Genomic DNA, 23,743 nt, shown 5'->3' on the forward strand with positions numbered 1-23,743 from the left:
CGCTCTTCCCCAATTCATAATTTTCTTCTAACTTGCAGGCACATGCCTTGGGATCTGAGAATTTATTTTCCCCCCACATCTTTTAGTTTATCGCTGCCTGCCTCCAGTTAACACAACTGTCTGGTAACTACCAAGAATTTATCAGTAATTTATCACCAATTATCCATGACTAGCGAATGCCAAAGATCAGTCGTCTGAAAAATTCCGCCCCCCATACTCCAAATAGGGACAAATCCAAGGTTTTAGCAAATCACATTTTTTAGCAAATCTTTTTTCCTATCTTTATCTTTGGTTGGCCAGAGTAGCTATCTTCCTAATACACCTGAAATAATTAATGAATAGAACAATTAATCAGTTGACACAATTATACCTAAATATATCTAAAACAGTTCATGGCATTAAGCCTTATGGAAGAGACATACCAAATACATGTTAGTTGGAAGACAAAGAGGAAGATCCTTTCATTCAGTTGATAGATATTATTTAAGCATCTATTCTATGCCAGGCACTGTATCTAGACATACACTCAGTCATTGTCGTATTCTTGCAGTCTGGTGGCTGAGCAACTTGTATTTGAAAGGAGATACACAGAGATTTTTCCAAAGACAGCATCTACAAGATAAAGAAAGTGGAAGAGGAAGTATCCATTTGGGAGTCTTCAGCAGATAGATAGATGAAACTGGGTAAGATGAAAAGAGAAAGAAAGGAAGAAATGAGCGTAATCCCTAATACAGAGCCTTGGGGTGTGGAGATTGCCCTAGGCTGAGGAGTAGGAAGCACCAAGGGATGAAAATCAAATGCAACTTGGAGACCAAATGAGGGAAAAGAGAAGAAATAGTCACCTTAATAGTTAAAACTGACTGCACTCGCATTTCTGTGACATGCACTTTGCTAAGCTTTCCATCCCTGCCTCCCTTCCAGGCAGAGTGATCCCTGATTGAATCTGTCAAAAAGAACTGGGTCTGCAGAATAACTGTTGGACAAGGAATGCTTAAATTTCAAGAGCAGTTTTGCATGTGTGTTTACTTGCCTCTATGTTTGCTCTTAATACCTTGATGAATGATTTCCCAGGTAGTCATAGCTAATGCTTCGCTTGCTGGTTACGTTTTCTCCTTATCTTACAAGGCCCTAAATTCCCAGACTCCCACTTGCCTCTTCAAGTGCTTTGCCATCTTCTTCATGTCGCCCTACCTCAACCTTCCTGATCCAGCCACACTGGACTCTTTGGAGAGCTCACCTTGTGCTTTTCAATGCCAGGCTTTCAAAGGTTTGCCCACCTCTACTGTCCACAGGCTCAGTCTTCACATCTTCTGAGGCACCTTTTCTGATCTTTCAGACCAGAGTTGGCGTTACAAGCAGGGGACCACTTGCAAGTGCACAGAATTCCTCAGTCAGCAGGACGTTTTGCTCTGGGTTTAATGCTCTATGGTCACCATCTTGCCTTTTTTTAATAGTGTTAGCTTTGTGTTGTAAATAAATAATGGGCAAAGAAGGCTATGCCTGGGACTTGGAGACTTGGTTCATCTCCAGTTCTGTCTCCCTGGTCCTCCAGTGCCTGCCTAGCTTCCCCATCCTTGTCCCAGTCCAGTGACCATCTCCCATTCCCACCCTCATCTGCTAAGGGACCTGGGCGTGAGTGCTGGAGAGTCAGGGTCAGTCTGGGTGCCTTTGAAGCTCTTCACGCAAGCATCCCCATACCCAAAGGACTGTGACATGAAAGAGTAAATAGAAATCACCATGATGGGCTGAGAGAGATACCACTGAGGAAGGAAGGGAAAAAAAAAAGCTTGTTGACTGCTTTTTGAACCAAAGTCTCACAATTTTATTTTTCATTGGATTCTGCACATGATGGAATCATGCATTCTACAAGGGTTGTAAGTACAAAGGCCCACAGTCATCGTGCAGGTTAACATGAATGAGTCAGGTGAAATTGATGGACACTGGAGCAAACTAGGAAGTAAATGTCCCTACAAAGAGGGCCACCGCTACAGCTCTAGCCGATCATTCCCATGGGGGAATCTGGACCTAAAGTTATTTACCACATCTTCTGATTTTTCAAGTGACTCTGAATTTTTGTATAAAATATCCCAATTTTTTAAAGGTTGATAATAGATTTTTTAAAATTATTACAATGTGAGGAAGGCCAAATAAAATACATTTGAGGGGCAAATGAAGCTGTTCATGGGCCACTAGTTTGCAGCCTCTGTATCTCTGATTTATTGGTAATGCTGTTTTAAATGTTATTTCCCCTACTATTCTTGGCTCTGTGAGAAAATATGCCAAGTATTTTTGATTTGCTCTTGAATCTCCAGAGCCTAACATGATTCTTGGCAAGTAGAGTCCATCGCGTAGTCACCTTGATCTATAACTGCTACCAGACAAGAAATGCTTAGGTTTTCTTGGTATTATTGACTATCTTCAGTGTACGTGCATATTTATGCATACATGCTTGAAAATCATTATATCCTCGAACTTGCACTTAACATTCCTGGAGTCCATGAATTTCTACACATGAATGTTTAGAATTCCATTGGAAAGAAACATCAATGAATGAGGCTTTTTTAAACTCACAGGTCAGCAGGTGAGACAACTTTTAAAATACACTTACAAGTTAAAAATTAAAACTTGGTAAAAAATAAAAGATGACACAGAGATTTTTATCATAAACTTAGAACTCCAATAATAATTGTACCCTATGACATTGTTGAACATTTAGTCTTATCAGAAAATTAATGTTGTTTCCCTTAAAAATTGTACCGTGAATTATGATGTAACAAAACAACACTTGACCCAAAGCCAAGATACTTGGCAAGTCCACAGTTTACTAATTTGGCTTCATGACCTTTGACACATTGCTTAAATTCTCTGGACCTCACTTTCTTTGTTGGTAAAATACAGATCATCTGCAAATTTTTAAGGTCTCTTCCAGTTCTGAAGTTTTACGATAATAAAGATGTCACATTATTTTTAAAGTGATTTTTTTTCTTTCCTTTCAGTCATTCAGCATATTTTAGTTGAGCATCTACTATACAGGCATTATTCTAGACACTGGGATACAATAATGAACGAAACGTACAAAACACCTGACATCCTGAAGTTTGTATTCTTTTTACGTCTCTCGACATAAAAAAGTAACATAAGAAATAAGGGCATCACCTAATATGTTAACAGTGGCAAATGCTGTGGAAAAATATAGAGCGAAGTAAAAAGGTTTTGGAATATTGTTGAAGTTTTGTAGTCAGTGCAAGCTTCACTGAGAAGTTGATGTTTGAACAAAGACACAAGGAGGTAAGGAAGTGAGCCATGTGGATACCTGGGGTAAGGATATTTGAGGCACTGAAAACAACTAATGCAAAAACCTTGAGGCGTAAGTATGCCTTCCATGATCAGGAAACAGCAAAGAAGCTGGTTTGGTTTGAACAGAGAAAGTGAAGAGGAGAGAGTAGAAGATGAATTTAGAGGTAACTTGTTGGGGGAAGGACTATGCAGGGTCTTTGTATTGACTTTGGCTATTACTCTGAGAAAATCAAGAGGCAATTGGAGGGTTTTGAGCAGAGGATTAACCTGATTTGACTTAGATTTTAACATCCAGGCTGTTATGTTGAGATTAGACTGTAGATGGAAAGAGTAAAACCAGTAGGATTCCAATAGTTAGAATCCAATCCTAGAACATAATTCTCTAGGTGAGACATGATGGTGGCCTGGACTAATAAGAAAGCACAGTGGAGATGATGAAAGGTAGCTGGGCTCTGTACTTGCTTTGAAGGTGGTGCCAACAGAGTTTTCTGGTGGTTTGGATGGGTGATTGAGAAAAACGGGAGGAGTCCAGAAGCACTAGACAATTTTTGGCCTGTGCAACTGGAAGGATGGGTGGCCGTGGATTGGTTGGGGAGGACTCTGGATAGAACAAGTTTTGTGGTCAGGAATAGAAACATGTTCACTTTGAACATGTTAAGTTTACGTGGAAATATCAAGTATGCAGTTAGATATAAAAATCTGAAATTCATGAGAGAGGTTTAGATAAATGATCTAAATTTGGGAATTGCCACCATATAGATGGTACTTAAAGCCATGAAACTGAATAATGTCAGCAAAGAATTGAGTGTTCAGAGAAAAGGGAAATGACCTACAGATTACAAATGGGGACAGCTCAATGTTAACAAGTGAGGAGCCAGCATCAAAGTTGGATAAGGAGTGGCCACTGGTTTAGGAGTGACCACCAAGCATGATATCCTGAAATCCAGGGTTAGAAAGTGTTCCACGAAGGAGTGATCAACATGCCCAATGCTGCTGGTAGGTCAAGTGAAATGACGACTGAGAAGTGACTGGTTTAGCAGCGTGGAAGCCACTGGTGACATTGATGAGAGTAGCTTTACTAGAATAGATAGGGATTAAAGCCCCAGTGAAGAGAATTAAGAGGAAAAGGAAGAAAAGGAACTGGAGACAGCATGTATGGACAACTCTTTGAGGACTTTCACTGTGAAAAGGAAGCAGAAGAAATAGGGTGGAAGCTATAGCGTAAGTAGGGTCAAGAGAGGGTTATTTTTTAAAGTTGGGGAAATAACCGTGTGTGTGCTAATGGGAATGATCCAGTAACAAAGGAAATATTGATGATGTCAGAGGCAGGGGAGAGAATTGCTTGAGTGATACTCTTCAGTAGTGAGAGGGGGTGAGACCCGGTGTACGGATAGAGGATCTAGCTGTAGAACAAATAGTCATCCTCAGAAATAGGAGAGAAGGAAGAGCATAAGAAATAAGTGCTGGTAAGTGGACAGACATTGGGTCACATGTCGAAATGACTTTATATTTGTTTCCATTTTTTTAAAGATAGTAGCTAACAATTTGGGGTGGCTTAATTTGTGCTAAAACTTATTTTTAAGATACCGCATTTATTATTTCGCTCTTGCAACACTCATAGGAGTAATTCCACACATTTAATGGATGAAGAAGTAGATAGTTGAAGTTACCCATGCGCTTTGATGCCAAGTCTAGCGGCAGCGCCTGGATTCCAGCCCTGGTGCTCTGAGTTGAGAGCCTGTCCCCTCAACCACGATGCTGCACTGCTTCTGTTCTTTCCAGGAAAAAGCATCTCTAACCTTAACTCTGTACAGATAATTTTTTGCTATCACCCTTTGAACAAAATGTTAAGTTTTATCAGACACAAATTAGCAGTATTATGGGATAACTTCATGAAAATCAATCCCATGAGTATCTCTTAAAAGTTTACTATGGAATTGTACCTTATGCAGAAATTAAGAATTGCCAAGTATTCATAATTACAATTGAAATATTATTTAGCGTTCTCATAAATCTGATGACACTCACTCCCACAGAGAAACTGAGATAGGCAAAGAAAAAAGATTCATATATCCCATGTGGGGACTGTGGGGCATATAATTATGGAATAGAGTGAGAAATGGTACTGTTTATGTTATGTTTGGTTACTTGCCACTTATAAGTTGAACCTGTTTACATGAGGCTTTGTTGGATTTGTAGAAATAATTTTTTTTTTTTTTTTTTTTTTTTTTTGGCGGTCGGCGGGCCTCTCACTGTTGTGGCCTCTCCCGTTGCGGAGCACAGGCTCCGGATGCGCAGGCTCAGCGGCCATGGCTCACGGGCCCAGCCACTCTGCGGCATGTAGGATCATCCCGGACCGGGGCACAAACCCGTGTCCCCTGTATGGGCAGGCGGACTCTCAACCACTGCGCCACCAGGGAAGCCCCTGTAGAAATAATTTTTAAAAGGATGCACTGTATTCCACTGGCCTTGAACTACTACACTCACCTAGTTCGCTGCAGGGTAGATAACGTATCTCCCTTTCCCCTCTGGGTGCCTGTGCTCTAATCAGGCTTTCATCAACTCAATATCCACCACCCCTCTTTTCTCAGTCTTAGATACTGGACAAAATTTAAATGACAAGAGCTGTCTGATGTAGATGTATTGGTGATTTTAGGTTGCTCAATGACCTATGACCTACGGACTTATTCTTAAAAGCTCAGCGTGTTTGTAGGTCAGAGTCCTGAGGTTACAGATTTTTTTAGGCCAAAAGGCAAAATAAGCTCAAGGAATGTGAATATGTGACTCTTCCTGGTCCAATGTAAACTCTGATTCAAAACTTTTGTGCTGCCACCAATGCAGAACTTGTTTGATTAATGGATTTAGTTCCTGGAAACTGTCTTAGCAGAATTTACTTAAGGCTTTCAACTTTGTGCTACGAAACGAGAAGTTTAAGCAGGATATCAGTTGATGCATTTCCTTTGCTGTTTTTCTAAGAGCAAGACTGGAAAGTTTTATGACATTGTTCTCAGACTGGCAGGACTTAAACAAATAAGGTTCCCTTGACATGAGAAAAGTTGCCTTTGTTCTCCTAGCAGTGTGTCGAGTTGAGCAGTCCACTCATTCCTCATACAACTGGAAGGTGCCAAGATCAGTCACTTACCTTGGATCATAGCTCACTGGACACGACGATGAAAACATTTGAAGATACACGTTTGTCTTTTTTTTTTTTTTGCGTTACGTGGGCCTCTCACTGCTGTGGCCTCTCCCGTTGCGGAGCACAGGCTCCGGACGCGCAGGCTCAGCGGCCATGGCTCACGGGCCCAGCCGCTCCGCGGCATGTGGGATCTTCCCAGGCCGGGGCGCGAACCCGTGTCCCCTGCATCGGCAGGCGGACTCTCAACCACTGCGCCACCAGGGAAGCCCACACGTTTGTCTTTTGTGTGAATACCCTTGGAGCCTTTAAGACTGCTCCTACTAGGTGCAAAGGAAGGTACAACATTTACATGTGATCTTCCTCCCAGGCTTATCATTAACCTTGCCCTACCTGATACCCATTATTGCTAGATTTGGCCTTGCTTCTTAGCTTTGGCTCTCTGCTCACCCATACTCTGCACCTTCCATTTTCTCTCCCCACGCCTACTTATTCCATTTCCTATGCCTACCATGGGGACTGCCCACCTGGTTTTCCATTGGTTTTTCCTATGGCTTCAGGCTCAACACTTACTTCCCCTTTATTCCTGCCTTTTCCACGTCCTTAAAGTCGTCTCAGTCCCTTCCCCGCTCCCCTCGAGTCCCACTTCTGACCTCCTCCAGTTAGTTTATGGGTTCTGTATTTTAAGCTCCTTGATGGTAGGGGCCATGAGTTTTAATACTAGTATCAACCATAGGACCTCACATTGAAGAGGCTCTATTTGTCTAATGAATAAGGATACAGTCGGCCCTCTGTTTCTGCAGGTTCCTCATCCAAGTTGGTTGAATCCCCAGATGTGGAACCCGCGGATACGGAGGGATGATGGTACTATGCCATTTTATAGAAGGGACTTGAGCATCCTTGGTTTTTGGTATTTGCAAGAGTTCCTGGAACCAATCCTCCATGGATACTGAAGGACGAATGTATTTCTTACGATGGCAGTAAAAAAAGAGGGGAAATTGATATAAGGAAGACAGGTTAGCATTTTTTATTTCTTTGCGGTACGCGGGCCTCTCACTGTTGTGGCCTCTCCCGTTGCGGAGCACGGGCTCCGGACGCGCAGGCTCAGTGGCCATGGCTCACGGGCCCAGCCGCTCCGCGGCATGTGGGATCTTCCCGGACCGGGGCACGAACCCGTGTCCCTTGCATCAGCAGGCAGACTCTCAACCACTGCACCACCAGGGAAGCCCAGGTTAGCATTTTTTAAAGAAAGATAAATACAGGTTTGTTTGTTTTTTTTTTTTTTAACTCCTGGACCAGATTGTAAAGGTGGGCAAGGAGTTAGGAAGACTTGGAGGAGGTCATTCTGAGTAGCCAAGGAAGTCATTCTAGGCAGCCCAGCCTCAGCAGGTGCTTTTCTTTCCCTGATTACTCGTCTGTTGTCTGGATTAGCCTCATTTCTGTGTCCTCTATCTCAGAGATACGGCTGATATTTGGAGGCCTCCTATGGCCGGGTGTCTAGAGCCTGTGACCAAAGTTGGCCATGTGTGGTATACAAAGGAGACCTGCTAGAAGGTATCTGGAGAGGAAGACTTATTATTAGTTGACCCCTCAGTGCTGATGTTCACATTGTAAAATTGTACCCAAAAGACAGAGGGACACATAGTTAGCCATCTCTGGGTTGACGGAGGACATAGGCTCTTCAAAACCAACAAGGACTCTATGGGCAGGGATATGATATACCCACTCCCAGCCCTCAGCCTTGAACTCACTGCCAGTTCTGTGCTAACTGAGGTTTGGGCATCCTATAAAAACCCTGTCAGATGGGTCTCTGTTCCTCTCAGAACCTTGAAAATTTTATCACCCTCCTTAAAGGCCATTCTAATGACTTCACAGTTCATCATCTTCTTAATTTAGGCAAATCCTAAGAGCCAGGCTCATTTCTTCTCTTATCTCCTTGCATAAAGTTTAATGGGCATGCAAGCTGTGAGCTTTCCTTCCCCCCACCCCCATGTCTAAAAAGTGGTGATAACAAAAATAACAATGGCTACAAGCTTCCTTGAAGTGAAGTTCATTATCTTAAATGAGAGAAAGAGACCAAGCACCTGAGAAGAAAATGGCTCAGAAATTGGAAAGAGAGCATTATGCTCTGCTACCATTGGTTGGTATTCGGCTCTTTTTTTTTTCCTCCTGAGCAACCTAAGAGCCAGAGGACGTGAACAACCTGTACAGGAAATAGATGGTGTGTGGAGGAGGCGAGGGGGGTGCCCGGCAGTCGTTCTTTGAATCCTTCAGTGAATTCACTTGAATGCATTAGAGAAGCTGGAAAACAGGCTCTGCTTGGATGCCTTCCAACACACTTCACAAAGCTCAGGAAAAGCTCAGCAAAGCCACACGCTTTTTATGCTTTCCTGAGGAAAGACTCTGCTTCTTGGTCTCAGGGTTAAGGAGTTTCAGCAAGTTTTTATAGAGACGCTAAAACATTCTCTTCATATTTTCCTCTGTCACTAAAAGGAGCCCAGGGGATAGAATCAACGATGTGGGCACTTAAGTGCCTGCTGGGCCAGTTAGCTTCTGTGAGAGGTGTAGGTGCGGTGACTATATTGTGGTGAGCCCTTAACTACCCTGCGTCCTTGGGTATATCAGGAGTGTGTGTGTGTGTGTGTGTGTGTGTGTGTGTAAAATCTCAGTTGAAACGTGAGGAAACTAAACTCAGAAGAGTGGATGTGTGCATTTCAAGATTTCCTCCTTGGACTAGAAAATGCAGAACGAACACCATCTTTATCCCTCCCAGAAAATGGTTTTCCCATCAGGACAAAATAAACCCCATGTAAATTGTAAGTATGGAGAGACAGGAAGCTGAGAGGGATATGACAGTGGTCTCAGGACCATCAGGAGTTACAGCTTTTTTTGTTGTTACCCAAAAAATATATATTTTTTAATTTATTTATTTTTGGCTGCATTGGGACTTCGCTGCTGCACGCGGGCTTTCTCTCTAGTTGCTGTGCGCGGGCTTCTCATTGCGGTGGCTTCTCTTGTTGCGGAGCACGGGCTCTAGGCATGCGGGCTTCAGTAGTTGTGGCTTGTAGGCTCTATAGTGCAGGCTCAGTAGTTGTGGCGCATGGGCTTAGTCGCTCCGCGGCATGTGGGATCTTCCCGGACCAGGGCTTGAACCCGTGTCCCTTGCGTTGGCAGGCGGATTCTTAACTGCTGCGCCACCAGGGAAGCCCCCAAAAACATTTTTAAAGAGAAAACTAAAGCATTTCTTTTGCCTTTATGAGAGTGATTTGGAATGCTCATTGGAGCAAAAAGGCTGTTTATGAACTGACTACTTTGGCCTTTCTTTGGCTTATCACACCCCATTGTGTTTGTTTCAGAACGTGAGATTTACACTGAGTGAATATTAACAGGGAACAAAACCTGAAGCCATCACAATTTGCATTTGCCAGTGAGGTTTTCCTTTATCTGCTGAACTTAAATTGCTTTTTTTCTAGGAAAAAAAAATGTAATTTTAGCTTTCTCAAGTATGCTTCTTTATAGGAAGCTTATTAATATCTTTAAGCCATTCTACCTTGCTCACCAACTTGTAATTTTCTCATTCATCATTAATGTTTTCTTATATTTTCATTTTCCTTAACTTTTAGCCATAAAAAAGTATATATAATTACAATAAACAGAGACACTGGAATATTGCTAGTGTCAGACAAATACCTAACAACACTTCCTAGATTTAGAATTTCAGTGTATTTATTTATTTTTCCAGGTCCTCAGTTTTATTCTAGAAGGACTAGAAATCAGGTGATCTCTCTGTCTCTTTTTTAATGTCACTGTAATTTCTGATTGAGTCAAATGGTTAGATAAGTGTGAAGATAGGTTTAGAAGTGAGTTAAGAAATTATCCTGATGCAAATGAAGAAATCTGTGAAGATTCCTCTTTTAAAGATCTTCAAGAAAACCATCAGCTATATTTAATTTGAGCTGTCACTTAGTATCTTCCAAGGGAAAAAAATTAAGTTAATTTTCCATTTTCTCATAGAAAGAGCCTATTACACTTTTGTCCAGGTTATTGACCACTTGACACAGGAGAGTAGGATGCAAAGTGCCCATACAACATGTACCTGCTGTTTGGGAACTATGCAAATATATAAAAGAGTATATAAATCAGTTACCTGAATGGAGTAAGTGACCAAGTAGTTCTACTTCAGCCTGGTAAAACAGCGCCACCTACTGCGCACAGGCTTTATTTTATGTTGGAGAATTCTTCAGTAGAAATTCACCTCTGCAGACCTCAGCACGAAACAAAATAGGTTTTCAGTCTGTTATCTTTTAAGATCTACATCTGGGTCAATTTATTGAGATATTTGTTTTCTGTGTATGTGTGCACACTCATATTGAGAACAATAATTAGAGAGTAGGAGAGAATGGGAGATAAAAGAATGTAAATATGAAAACAATAGGAATATCGAATATTCCTTCTTGGTGTCTACTGATGTGCCTTTTATTCTGAAAATAAGTCTAATGTACCTCCATTTGCCCTTTTTACAGCTACTAATGACATAAAAATCAATAGTCACGGAATGCCTGTTTTACTTGAACCACGGTTCATATTTCATCCTAGGCTGCCCACAGTGATTCCTTTATTAAATGATTACAAATTTAATAGGCCTTTATTGAATTCCCCTTTCTCTAGTGTTTTTTTATTCCTATAATAACACTTAATTCCACAATATTTTAAAATAAGAATTCCTAATATTCCTAATGTATTTTGCATTATAGCATCACATAAGCATTTACATGGAGTATTAACAGGAGCACATCTTTTTATTGAGTTGGGGCCATTAATTATCCTTTCGCCCATTTTGGTTTATTTCATCTAATCTATTTCACCACAACATAAAATAAGTAAGTGACAATAGATATGGTACAATAGTGATTATGATTCTTTTCATCACTACCTATAACCCTTCCAAGGTTTTAACTGATTATTGACCTTTCACATCATTCACTTTTGTAAACTGAGAAGGTCATACCATTTTTAAAAATTTTTTTAATTTATTATTATTTTTTTCTTTCTTTCTGTGGTACGCGGGCCTCTTACTGTGGCCTCTCCCGTTGCGGAGCACATGCTCCGGATGTGCAGGCTCAGCGGCCATGGCTCACGGGCCCAGCTGCTCCGCGGCATGTGGGATCCTCCCGTACCGGGGCACGAACCCGTGTCCCCTGCATCGACAGGTGGACTCTAAACCACTGCGCCACCAGGGAAGCCCAGTCATACCATTTTAGATCTTGTTTCATAATTAATTTTTCAGCATTCGCTTGTTTCTTTTAAATGATATTTGTATTTTTCCCATTACTGTTAATTTATTTACGTATTAATGGAATAGCACACAGTCTGGAATTTATAATGTTTGACATTTGTCAGGGGTTTGATTTACCAATAAACTGAAATAGGATATAACTTGTTTCTATTTCACATGCCAAAGTCATAATTATATAATTGAAACATGTTAAATTTCTAGACCTACAAAAAGCACAGATGGTTTCAATTTTGTATCCTGATTTGAAGGAAAGCTATTCGAATTCCAAATATTGTCAAAAACTTGATTTTCTCTTACATGTTTATATCTTAAAAGACTTTTGTTATATTTATTACAACTTTACTCATTCAATTAAAAACTGAATATCTGCTATGCTAGCTTCTGGAGATTCAGTGATTAAAGCAGAAATTTCTCACCCTCAGTGAGCTCCCTTTCTTGCAGAACAGCATGGATCGCTCTAGAACAGTAAGAGCAAGGAGCTGTGATGCAAACTTTTAGTAAACAGGGATGGGGGAGGAGGGGATTAAGGGGGAAATCAAGAAGACTTCCTGGAAGAGAGAAACCCTGAATTGAGTCTGCAGAGAAGATAAAGTGTTTCAGGAAGATATGTATGTGCTCCAGGATTGGAGATAGGATTTGCAAAGACACTGAGATGAGAGAGAACAGGTTTGGGGAAATCCATGTTGTTCAGCTCACCTGGGACTCAAGGCTTCAAGTGAAAAAGTTCTGAGAGATGAGACTGAACATGTAGGCAGAGGTCAGATAATGCAGGGTCTGTCATGCTTTGGGACTTTGTTCTGAATGTTTTGGTGTGTTTAAAATAGTTTAAGTTGAGGAAGTGAAAGAGTGAGTGATGGGATTCAAACTGATTAGAAATCCTCCTCTAGCAACTCTGTTGAGAAAGGATTCGAGTAGAATATGACTGGAGGAAGAGGGGTCAGTTCTGGAGCGGAATAGAAAGTGGTCCGAAGGAGATGGATAAATGATGATGAGAGAGGGCAAGGGGGAAGATGAGTGTTTGATGGCTTAGTATGGTGGTAGAACTGATTTAATGACCCAGTAAACGTGGAGACTGTAGAAAAAGTCCAAGAAATTGTTTCGAGCACAGGAAGAGTTTGGTGGCACCATCCACTAAGATACAGGCAATGCACAGATTAGAGATGAGTAGAGAAGAGAAGACTTCTACTATAGATGAGTTAGATACACCCAAGTGGGTGGCTGGTAATAGACACCTGGAGTTCAGAGGAGAGATTGGAATCAGAGATCTTTAAATCTAATCTTTGTGACTCCTTAATAATGTGTAGAACTTCACTGAAAAAAATAAACAAATTGGTTCTATCTTCCAAGACCTTCCTTCATCTATCCCACTGTTCTTATGCCCCATCCACCCCGCAGAGGACTGGTATGAACAGTTGTATCCCCTCATCCTTACCCTGAAGGACTGCATGGGAGAAGTGGTGAATCGAGCCAAGCAGTCCCTGACGTTCGTGCTCCTTCAGGAGCTTGCCTACAGCCTTCCCCAATGTTTGATGCTGACGCTAAGAAGAGACGTCGTCTTCAGCCAAGCAGTAGGTGCCTCTTGATCTTGTGAGCCCAGCACAGTGATGGGTTGTCAGATAGTATCCTTGGTGAAGATAGATGTCTTTTTATGACAGTTCTCTTTTTTTTTAAATCTTTTTATTTTATATTGGCATATAGTTGATTAACAATGTTGTGATAGTTCCAGGTGTGCAGCAAAGTGATTCAGTTATACATACACATATATCTATTATTTTGCAAATTCTTTTCCCATTGAGGTTGTTACATAATTTTGAGCAGAGTTTCCTGTGCTATACGATAGGTCCTTTGGCAGTTTTCTTTTTAAAGGGATTCTTTTCTTAAAGTTTAGAACCCAGTTTTTCTTACTCATAATAAATACAAGCCGAATGGAAACAGTGTCTGAGACCTGAAGTATTTATTTCAGCAAAGAGGTGGCCAAGTCTCTGAAATGTCCATGCTGTTTCACAGGGCAGAGAGTCTGTAAAGGAAAGGATCCCCCGTCCTGTCCTCATATTATGCCCAGGGCTCTCCACACCATGCACAGTGTGGATGGCAGCCAGGACCGGCAAAAGGGATCTGTTTGCAACCCTTTATTTATACAGCTCCCTCATGAATCCCAGGACGGGACTTCATAATGATCTCTTTTTTGGTGTTTATAAAATAAGTTCACCAGGCCATAGCCTTGAATGGGAAGTTTGACAGGACCACCTCCTTTGCCTACAACCCAACCCTAGCCCATGACACCAAGGTTGGCCTCCATCACAATGGCTGTGTTCCTTCTCCCCTCCTGCCTCCACCACCATGATTGAGTTTTATAGACAGACACGTGGAAGGAAAGAGACAGAAGCCTCTCCTTCTAAACCTTCCAGACAAAGGGAATGTTTTACCCAAAATATCTCTTGTCCCCCCTATTTCATGCACGACCCAGTAGCAAACGGAGCTAAGTGTCAGGCATTATGCTCTGCCTTATACACATTTCTCCGTTGTGTCCTTTCAACGACTCTGCGAAATGAGAACTATTATCTCTATTTTCTGTGTGCAAAAAAATAAGAACAGAAAGATTTGGAAGTGTTAAGTAACTTTTTATGGTTTTACTGCTTAGAAATGGGAGGGACAGGATTTGCAGATTCCGAGTCCATGGTCTCTCCCATATCATAATGCTGCCTTCCCCAAGCCATACTAGAGTAAATGCAGTCAACGCATTTCAAAATGGATATATAAATAGTTATAATTTTGTTACATATACTTGAAAATTTCTAATTATGTCTGTGATGTCTCAAAGACATATATTTTTAAATTAAAGTTTGCTGACCCCAGTAATTTCTTCAATGATTTTTTTTTTTTTTTTTTTTTTTAGCTTGCTGGATTGGTCTGTGGTTTTATCATCAAATTGCACACAAGTTTGTATGACCCTGGCTTCCTTGAGCAGCTTCACACGGTGGGATTGATAGTACAATATGAAGGACTGCTAAGTACATATAGTAAGTATTGCTTTAGTCCATGTTAAAATAGTATTCCTATTCATAAAGATATGTGATCCATAGATTCTTCAGTTAAATATAAAAATGAATAGTAAACCTTTCTTGCATCAAGCATTAGAGAAAGAAGGTAATTTTTAGTTCTTTGTATTCATTTTCCTTGTCACTGTGCTTTTACTCTCATTATGTTTTTCTTTTTTTTAGTCTTCAAGATTTATTTTATTTTTTTATTTTATTTTTTTAACATCTTTATTGGGGTATAATTGCTTCACAATGGTGCGTTAGCCTCTGCTTCACAACAAAGTGAATCAGCTGTACATATACATATGTTCCCATATCTCTTCCCTGTTGCGTCTCCCTCCCTCCCACCCTCCCTATCCCACCCCTCCAGGCGGTCACAAAGCACCGAGCCGATCTCCCTGTGCTATGCGGCTGCTTCCCACTAGCTATCTACCTTACATTTGGTAGTGTATATATGTCCATGCCTCTCTCTTGCTTTGTCACAGCTTACCCTTCCCCCTCACCATATCCTCAAGTCCTTTCTCTAGCAGGTCTGTGTCTTTATTCCTGTCTTACCCCTAGGTTCTTCATGACATTTTTTTTTTCTCATTATGTTTTGAAAATGGAATTATAGATTATTTCACAGTGGAGTCCTGAGCAGCCATCTGGCTTTTTAAATAAAGGCTTTTGCCAACCTAGTTTCAATGACTGGATTTTTAAAGTCCCAACTCTGTAATGTCTAGAGCTACCCTGTTCAATACATAGGTTGGTGTGGCAATTGAGCACTTGAAATGTATCTAGTCCAAATCAATAAGTACTCAACGTGCACACCAGATTTCAAAGACTAGTGAAAAAAATGTTTTATATTAATAATTAATGAATAATTAATCATAGTATATTGATTTACAGCTGAAATGTTATTTTGGAACTATCAGGCTAAAGGAAAACAGATTATTAAAGTTAATTTCACCTTTTAAAATTTTACTCTTTAAAAAGAAGGAAATTTAAAATTATATATGTGGCTCACGTTATATTTCTGTTGTGCAGGACTGATCTAGAACCTTATTTAATTACCTCCTTCTTAGGTTTTATTTGTCAGTGTATTAAGATATAAAACTAGCATGAGCTTGGGTCAGTGACCTTCAATTCAGCCATCTCTATTATTTCTAGAAATCAAATGTCAGTCCTGCCAAGGGAAAGAGATCTGCATGATACTTTGTGCCACAGAAGGATTAAAACTTCTCTCTAACCTTCCAGCAAAGGCATTCCTCTTTCCTTCCCTCAAAGGGTATGTGGACAGCTGGAGTCTATTTAAATGGTTCTTGTTTCACTGATGAAAACCTTCAGACTCAGGAAAACGTATTGAGAATGGATTCGCTGCCTTCAGAAACTCATTCACTAAACTGTTAGAACAAATTCCAGCAGGGAGGTGGAGTACAAAGTGACTTTCTTCAAATAGTATGTTTGTAACTAGGCTCCTTTGCCCTTGTTTAGGTGAGGAAATTGGAATGCTGGAGGACATGGCCGTTGGTATTTCAGATTTGAAGAAAGTCGCTTTTAAAATAACTGAAGCCACATCCAATGATGTCTTGCCAGTTATAACCGGAAGGCGGTAAGTGGTGTTCATTTCCTAAGACCAAGCTTTGTTAGATATTTTTAATTAACCCCTGACAAAGGAGCCAAGGAGAATTAAGGTTTGGTTTCGAAATGTTTCTTTTGTTCTCTTTTCCTTTTTGGTGAAAAATAAATGTAGGTGACATGACAGGGGAAGATCTTGAAAAACTCATAAAAGTCTCATGAATGTTTGTAAATTGTACTGAAATGAGGTAAGTAGGGTAAGCCTCCCCTATGAAATATGAGAAATTCAAAATAATAGCAGGCATGAGAAAAAAAATTTCTCTTTATTACTATCTAATCTAAAGCTCTGAATGTTTTTACTTTTGCTGGAATCATTTGGTTAATAGTGTCATAATTCTTGAGATGACTTGGTATTAAATTCTTGGTATTAAAAGCAGCAACATTTTAGAAAAGGTATATTCCTATGTCAGGGGCACATACCACCATTTTTCTTAATTATTATTATTTTTTTATTTCTTATTTTTTTGCGGTACGCGGGCCTCTCACTGTTGTGGCCTCTCCCGTTGCGGAGCACAGGTTCCGGACGCGCAGGCTCGGCGGCCATGGCTCACGGGCCCAGCCGCTCCGCAGCATGTGGGATCTTCCCAGACCGGGGCACGAACCCGTGTCCCCTGCATCGGCCGGCGGACTCTCAACCACTGCACCACCAGGGAAGCCCTATGTCAATTATATTTTAATAGAGATGACAAAATGTTATCATATAGAAAGTCCAGAAGTAAACCTACACACTTATGGTCATTAAAACTACTACAAAGGAGGCAAGAATATAGAATGGAGAAAAGATAGTCTGTTTAATAAGTGGTGCTGGGAAAATTGGGCAGCTGCATGTAAACGAATGAAATTAGAACATTCGTTGAGTTTACAAAAATAAACTCAAAATGGATTAAAGACATAAATGTAAGACTGGATACTATAAAACTCCTAGAGGAAAACATAGGGCAGAACACTGTTGACATAAATTGCAATTTTTTTGGATCCGTCCCCTAGAGTAATGAAAACAAAAGCAAAAATATACAAATGGGACCTAATTAAACTTAAAGGCTTTTGCACAGCAAAGGAAACCATAAACAAAACAAAAAGACAACAAACAGAATGGGAGAAAATATTTGCAAATGATGAAACTGAGAAGGGATTAATTTCCAAAATATACAGTTCGTACAGCTCAATATCAAAAAAAAAAAAAAATCAAAAAATGGGCAGTAGACCTAAATAGACATTTCTCCAGAGAAGACATACAGATGGCCAACAGGTACATGAAAAGTTGCTCAGTATTGCTAATTAGAGAGACGTAGATCAAAACTGCAATGAGGTATCACCTCACAACCAGTCAGAATGGCCATCATCAAAAAGTCTACATATAATAAATGCTGGAGAGGGTGTGGAGAAAAGGGAACCCTCCTGCACTGTTGGTGGGAATATAAATTGGTGCAGCCACTATGAAGAACAGTATGGAGGTTCCTTAAAAAACTAAAAGTAGAGTTATCATATGATCCAGCAAGCCCACTCCTGAGCATATCTCTGGAAAAAAATGAAACCCCTAATTCAAAAAGATACGTGCACCTCAATGTTCATAACAGCACTATTTACAACAACCAAGACATGGAAGCAACCTAAATGCCCATTGACAGATGAATGAATAAGGAAGATGTGGTACATATATACAATGGAATATTAGCCATAAAAAAGAATGAAATAATGCTATTTGCAGCAACATGGATGGACGTAGAAATGATCATACTAAGTAAGTGAGACAAAGACAAATATCACATGATATCACTTATATGTGGAATCAAAAAAAAATGATACAAGTGAACTTATTTACAAAACAGAAATAGACTCACAGACATAGAAAACAAACTTACGATTACCAAACGGGAAAGGGGTGGGGGGTAAATTGGGAGTATGGAATTAACAGATACACACTGCTATATAAAAAATAAATAACACCGACCTACTGTATAGCACAGGGAACTATTCAGTATCTTGTAATAACCTATAATGGAAAAATCTGAAAAAGAATAATCACTTTGCTGTACACCTGAAATACAACATTGTATATCAGCTATACTTCAATTAAAAAAAAAAGTTATCATAAAGAATGTGTATAATGTTTTACCTTCAGAGAAATCTTTAAATGCAGGCTTGGTTCATTGAATCTTCTCATATTCCTGAAAATTTTGAAATAAACATCAGCCTTCTGTTAGCCAGGCTATTGTAAAGGACACTGAGAGCAATTTAGGAAAGAAAAATAAAGTGTCCATCCTCTGGGGGTAGTGCTAACATCCCTGCTTGCTAGATTGATGGTATTTCCAGATTCTCTAGTTCAAAGCTGAGGTAAGAAACAAGTCTCACTGTCAAGTATCCAGAGTATGTAGCAGTATTATTATACTAGAGAAACTGAAAAGATTTTCACAGAGACTCTCTAATTTTCCTGTTCTTCGTTACCCCATACACATATTACAACACCAGCACTCTATATAGTTCAGGAAACACATGGATTTTCCTAAATTCCAGGTGAAACTTGACATTTCTTTAATCAATTCACACTGGATCAGAAGATATCAAGTTTCAGAATCTACAAGCAGCTATTCTTATTGACCCTATTTTGTGAATCCTAATTTAAATTTTCAACACTAAACATTAGGAGTAATGTTTAATGGAAATTTCCAAAGAAAAAATGCTCTGGTGATATGTTAATGTTGCAAAATGATCAGGAAAGCTGAAAGGTTACATCTTAAATAATGAAACCATTACATTTCCATCAGGTCATCACGAACGGAAGTTCATCAATAATAACAATTAGGCCATGCTAAAAAATGTATAAATGATTTGGTTCATTAGTTTCACTATATTAAAAAATCCATCATTAAATTGCTTTTCTTATTCTTGAGACTGGGTTTTTAAATAATTAAATCAAGAAAACAAATATTGAAGCTCTTATGCACATGGCCCTTTTATACAAAGATGCACTAAATATTCTTCCTTTCCTATAAAACCTCAGAGTAATGGAGATAAACGTAAATGACTCTTTATGCCAAGTAATTTAATAGTGAAGTGAATGAAATGATTATCAAATGAATTAATAAAAGAAAATAAGCAGATAGAAGCCAGAAACCTAAATCACTGCTATATTCCAGCTGTTTTATTGTTTCTTTCCTATGAATCTAAAGTAACATAAAATTGAATGAAATAAAGCAAGGCTGCTTCTCTTTGCCCTCCTGTTTCTCCAGTGAACATTATGTGGTGGAGGTGAAGCTTCCAGGCAGAATGTTTGAGTCCCTGCCTCTACAGATTAAAGAAGGACAATTGCTTCATGTGTATCCAGTACTTTTTAATGTTGGAATCAATGAACAGCAAACTCTTGCTGAGAGGTAAGCTTCAGATGTAAGGTTGGTACTTGATTTTTTTGTTTAATTGTTATGGATATGCTAAATAATTCCACATGTTCCTGTACATAGAAATTAGATTCATGGGTAACATTTTCCTTTTCATCAGTACAAAGTTATTTGATATGGCAAGTAGAATTATTCATATTTAAGGATTCCTGGCCCACATCAAATTTAAATATGGCAAAATAACAAGGAAAATATTGGTGTCAGTACCAAAATATTCACATGGATTAACTTTCTTCATGTTTCCAAATACCTACATGTGTGTATCAAATTTTAGAATTTTTTTGTGCTTCTATGTATTTCAACATTGTAAACTGCTAATTGTGTCCAAATTTTCTGGACCTAATAAATCACACTATTTCTTCCTTTTGTTTTATTTACTAAAATAATTTTTTAAATTTATTCAAAAACTTTTTTTAATTTTTAAAATTTATTTACTAAAATAATTGTTATTGGAGGATGACAACACATCTTTTCATAATAATTTTCTCAGTTAAATGACAGATGATTGTATGTGATCGCATAAGCAACTGTCAAAAACGCTTTGGGCAAAGGAATTACTTTTGCATCTTACATTATTCCCATGTAGAGATTATCGAAAACGTGGATAAGAGTTAAGATTCACAGAACACATTTTTAAAAGATTCTCTAAAACTTCTCAGAGAAAGAAGTTAGTGTCTTTTTTTCTTTTTTTTTTTTTTTGTGGTACGCAGGCCTCTCACTGTTGTGGCCTCTCCCGTTGCGGAGCACAGGCTCCAGACGCACAGGCTCAGCAGCCATGGCTCACAGGCCCAGCCACTCTGCGGTATATGGGATCTTCCCGGACCGGGGCACAAACCCGTGTCCCCTGCATCGGCAGGCGGACTCTCAACCACTGCGCCACCAGGGAAGCTTAGAAGTCAGTGTCTTGCTGTAAAGCCTAGCTGGAAAATTTCCCCCAAAACAAAACTTTTGAAGAGTATTTTAAAATGCTTCCTTGTCAATAATTCACCCTCTAAATGTTTCCTTCCCCCATAAGTAGCTGGCATATTCTTTGCCATGACTTAATAAGTATGTTTTAATCCTTTATTAATGTTTTTTACTAAACTAAAACTACCACTACATTTATAGCCATCTTGAATTTCAATGATGGTGAAGGTGCCTGTTTTTAGCTACTATTTTCAATGATTTCTCTGTCTCTCCCGTTCATCCAAAAGATTTTCTGGACAACATAGATTTTCATAATTCTCACTTACCAGTTACAAAATTCCATGCCAGTTTTGTATTGCATGTTTAATCTCAAACTGTGTGGAAGCTATTAGTCTCTTGTCTTATAGTATGCTTAAATCAGAATATAATTTTTTTCACTGTATTGTACAAAAAGTTGATTCTTCAGTAATTAAGCACTTTTGCAAATAATTATGTAAGATCAGATTATATTCCAGTTATCTTTATATGTTGTCTCACAGCAAGTTCACAGATTGAGGAGAATGATATTTATGAACATAAATTATACAATTTGGGAGGTAAATGATATTAATGAACAATTGGGGGGAAAAACAGCACTCTAAATTAATTGTCTCTTCTTTGGTACACTAGAGTACAGAGTGTTTGGAGTTTAATTTACTCAGTTAAGGCCTGTGAGTACAGTCCTGAGAGAAATGTGAGACTCTCCATTTACAGACTTTTCAATAGTTAGCATTGTAGTTTCAAGCCTTCTAGATTAGGTTAATTTACATGTCATTGTTACTATTTTAGATGTTAGTCACTTTATTTTTTTTTAAATGCCCCTCCCCTTCTCTCTCATCTGTCTTGCCTATAAAAATGTATTTTTTTGGGCTTCCCTGGTGGCGCAGTGGTTGAGAGTCTGCCTGCAGATGCAGGGGACATGGGTTCGTGCCCCGGTCCAGGAAGATCCCACATGCCGCGGAGCGGCTGGGCCCATGAGCCATGGCCACTGAGCCTGCGCGTCCAGAGCCTGTGCTCCGCAACGGGAGAGGCCACAACAGTGAGAGGCCCGCGTACCGCAAAAAAAAAAAAAAAAAAAAAATGTATTTTTCATACCTGGATGCTGTTTAAGATACATAGGATTTGAAAAGGAGACACAACTGCAAAATAGAGAGAAACACAAAGGGAAGCAGGAAGGCTGGCCCTCAGGTATCAACCAACTACTATTTTGAGCAAATCACTTTGTTCTCTGAGCTTTATTTTTCTGCTTCTGAATTTTGAGCTTTATCCATCAACATTCACATGTTAGGTATGCTATGTAATCCAGATATAATATGTTACTATATATGTACCCATAGCCCAAACTTTTGTAATGTATATCCATTTTTAAATAAGTAAGTACTAATTAATCTTCTTGGGCCACCATAACAAACTACCACAGGTTGTGTGGCTTAAACAACAGAAATTTATTTGTCACATTTTTAGAGGCTGAGAAGTCCCAGGTTCTGGCCAATTTGGTTTCTGGTGAGAATTGTCTTCAGCTTTCTTGCTGTGTGCTCACATGACCTCTTCTTTGTGTGTGTAGAGAGAACCAGCTCTTTGATGACTCTTTTCACAAGGACACTAATCCTACTGGTTCAGGGCCCCACCCTCATAATCTTAATGACTTCTTCAGAGGTTCCATCTTCAAACACAGCCACACTGGGGGTTAGGGCTTCAACATATGATCTTTGGGGGGACACAAACATTTAGTCTGTAACACTAGTATTACTCCAGCAAGGATAACATTTTTTAAATACCAGGTGTTTATAATGTCTGAAAAAGGTAGAAGAGTGTATTTCAGAGTTCAGGCTAACTCTCCTGTAGATTTTCCTGGGTTCATATTCCTGTCCTCCAAGTTTAACTCAGTAAAGTTATTGAACATTGAGTCTGCACCAGGCATTACTCTGCCAAGCTGTGGGACACAGGAAGCAGGCAGTGTAACAAGAAGAACTGACATGATCCCCATCCTGAAAGGACCTACCATCCAGTAAGGAAGACAGTTCAACAAATGATACACTACAGTTTGACTCATACAATAAGCAAAGATGTAGGAAAAGGAAGGAAGGAGGCCATGCTGAAAAATGGAATCAAAAAAACATTTAGCAGTGTACATTTAGCAGTGTATATATGTCCATGCCACTCTCTCACATCGTCCCAGCTTACCCTTCCTCCTCATGGAGGAAAGAAAGTGATTCACAGTTGGGAGAACATTTCATCAGGAAGGTTTCATAGTATACATGCACCTTCCACAGGGCTTTGAAGGACAAATCAGAATTAATCAAGCTGATAAGGAAGGTAAGTCTTCCTAGTCAGAGGAGGAATAGCATGTGAAAAGTCCCAAAGGCATCAAAATCCTGCTGGTAAAGTAGAAGGGTGTAATTCCATTCCCACAAACAAAGGATTTCGGAGGCCTTTGTGGAGACATTAGATGCTAAACTAAAGAGACTGGACTTTGTTCTTACACAGAGAGGAGATGCAGTGAAGTTTAGTGAGCGGGTATGGTGAAATGGGTGGTAGACTAACTTCTCCAACATTTCATTCATTGCCCATGCAGCATCTGGCACATGGCTGATGTTAAATAAATATTTGTTGAATGAATGAATGATCTAACCATGATGTAAGGGATACATTGGAAGGGAAGGAGCCTGGAGGCATAGCACTTATCGTATTTGGGAGGCTTTATATCCAGTCGAGACTGAATATTACTAATATACCTAAAATGATGGTGGTAAAGAAAAAGAAGGAAAGGATACCAGAAATGTGAATATATCAGTGAATAGTGGATGGAGTGCGGAAAACTGAGGAAATCCAAAAGGGTGCCTAGATTTTGAACCTGGATTAATGTCAGAATATTAGAAACACGCCTACTTCTAAACAAAAGGAGGAGGTGGTTTCAGTTTTTGGTTAGGTTACATTTGAAGTGGTGTGGGTTAATTCACTTTGAAATTTTCAGTTGACATCTAGAAATACAGATTTGAATGGAGATATTTGGATGAGGATG

At 39.5% G+C, this 23,743-nt stretch overlaps 1 protein-coding gene across 1 annotated transcript in view; it reads left to right on the forward strand.

The window, feature by feature from the left end:
• INPP4B (inositol polyphosphate-4-phosphatase type II B) overlaps positions 1 to 23,743 on the forward strand; it is a 352,372-nt gene that overhangs the window by 259,873 nt on the left and 68,756 nt on the right. The window contains exons 16-19 of the mRNA XM_007464000.1: positions 13,122 to 13,294; positions 14,623 to 14,746; positions 16,238 to 16,355; positions 19,612 to 19,752. Coding sequence (XP_007464062.1) covers positions 13,122 to 13,294; positions 14,623 to 14,746; positions 16,238 to 16,355; positions 19,612 to 19,752 — 556 coding nt within the window. The remainder of the gene's footprint in view (positions 1 to 13,121; positions 13,295 to 14,622; positions 14,747 to 16,237; positions 16,356 to 19,611; positions 19,753 to 23,743) is intronic.

The sequence above is a fragment of the Lipotes vexillifer genome, unplaced genomic scaffold, assembly GCF_000442215.2.
Source record: "Lipotes vexillifer unplaced genomic scaffold, Lipotes_vexillifer_v1.1 scaffold1293, whole genome shotgun sequence".
Taxonomy (NCBI): domain Eukaryota; kingdom Metazoa; phylum Chordata; class Mammalia; order Artiodactyla; family Lipotidae; genus Lipotes; species Lipotes vexillifer.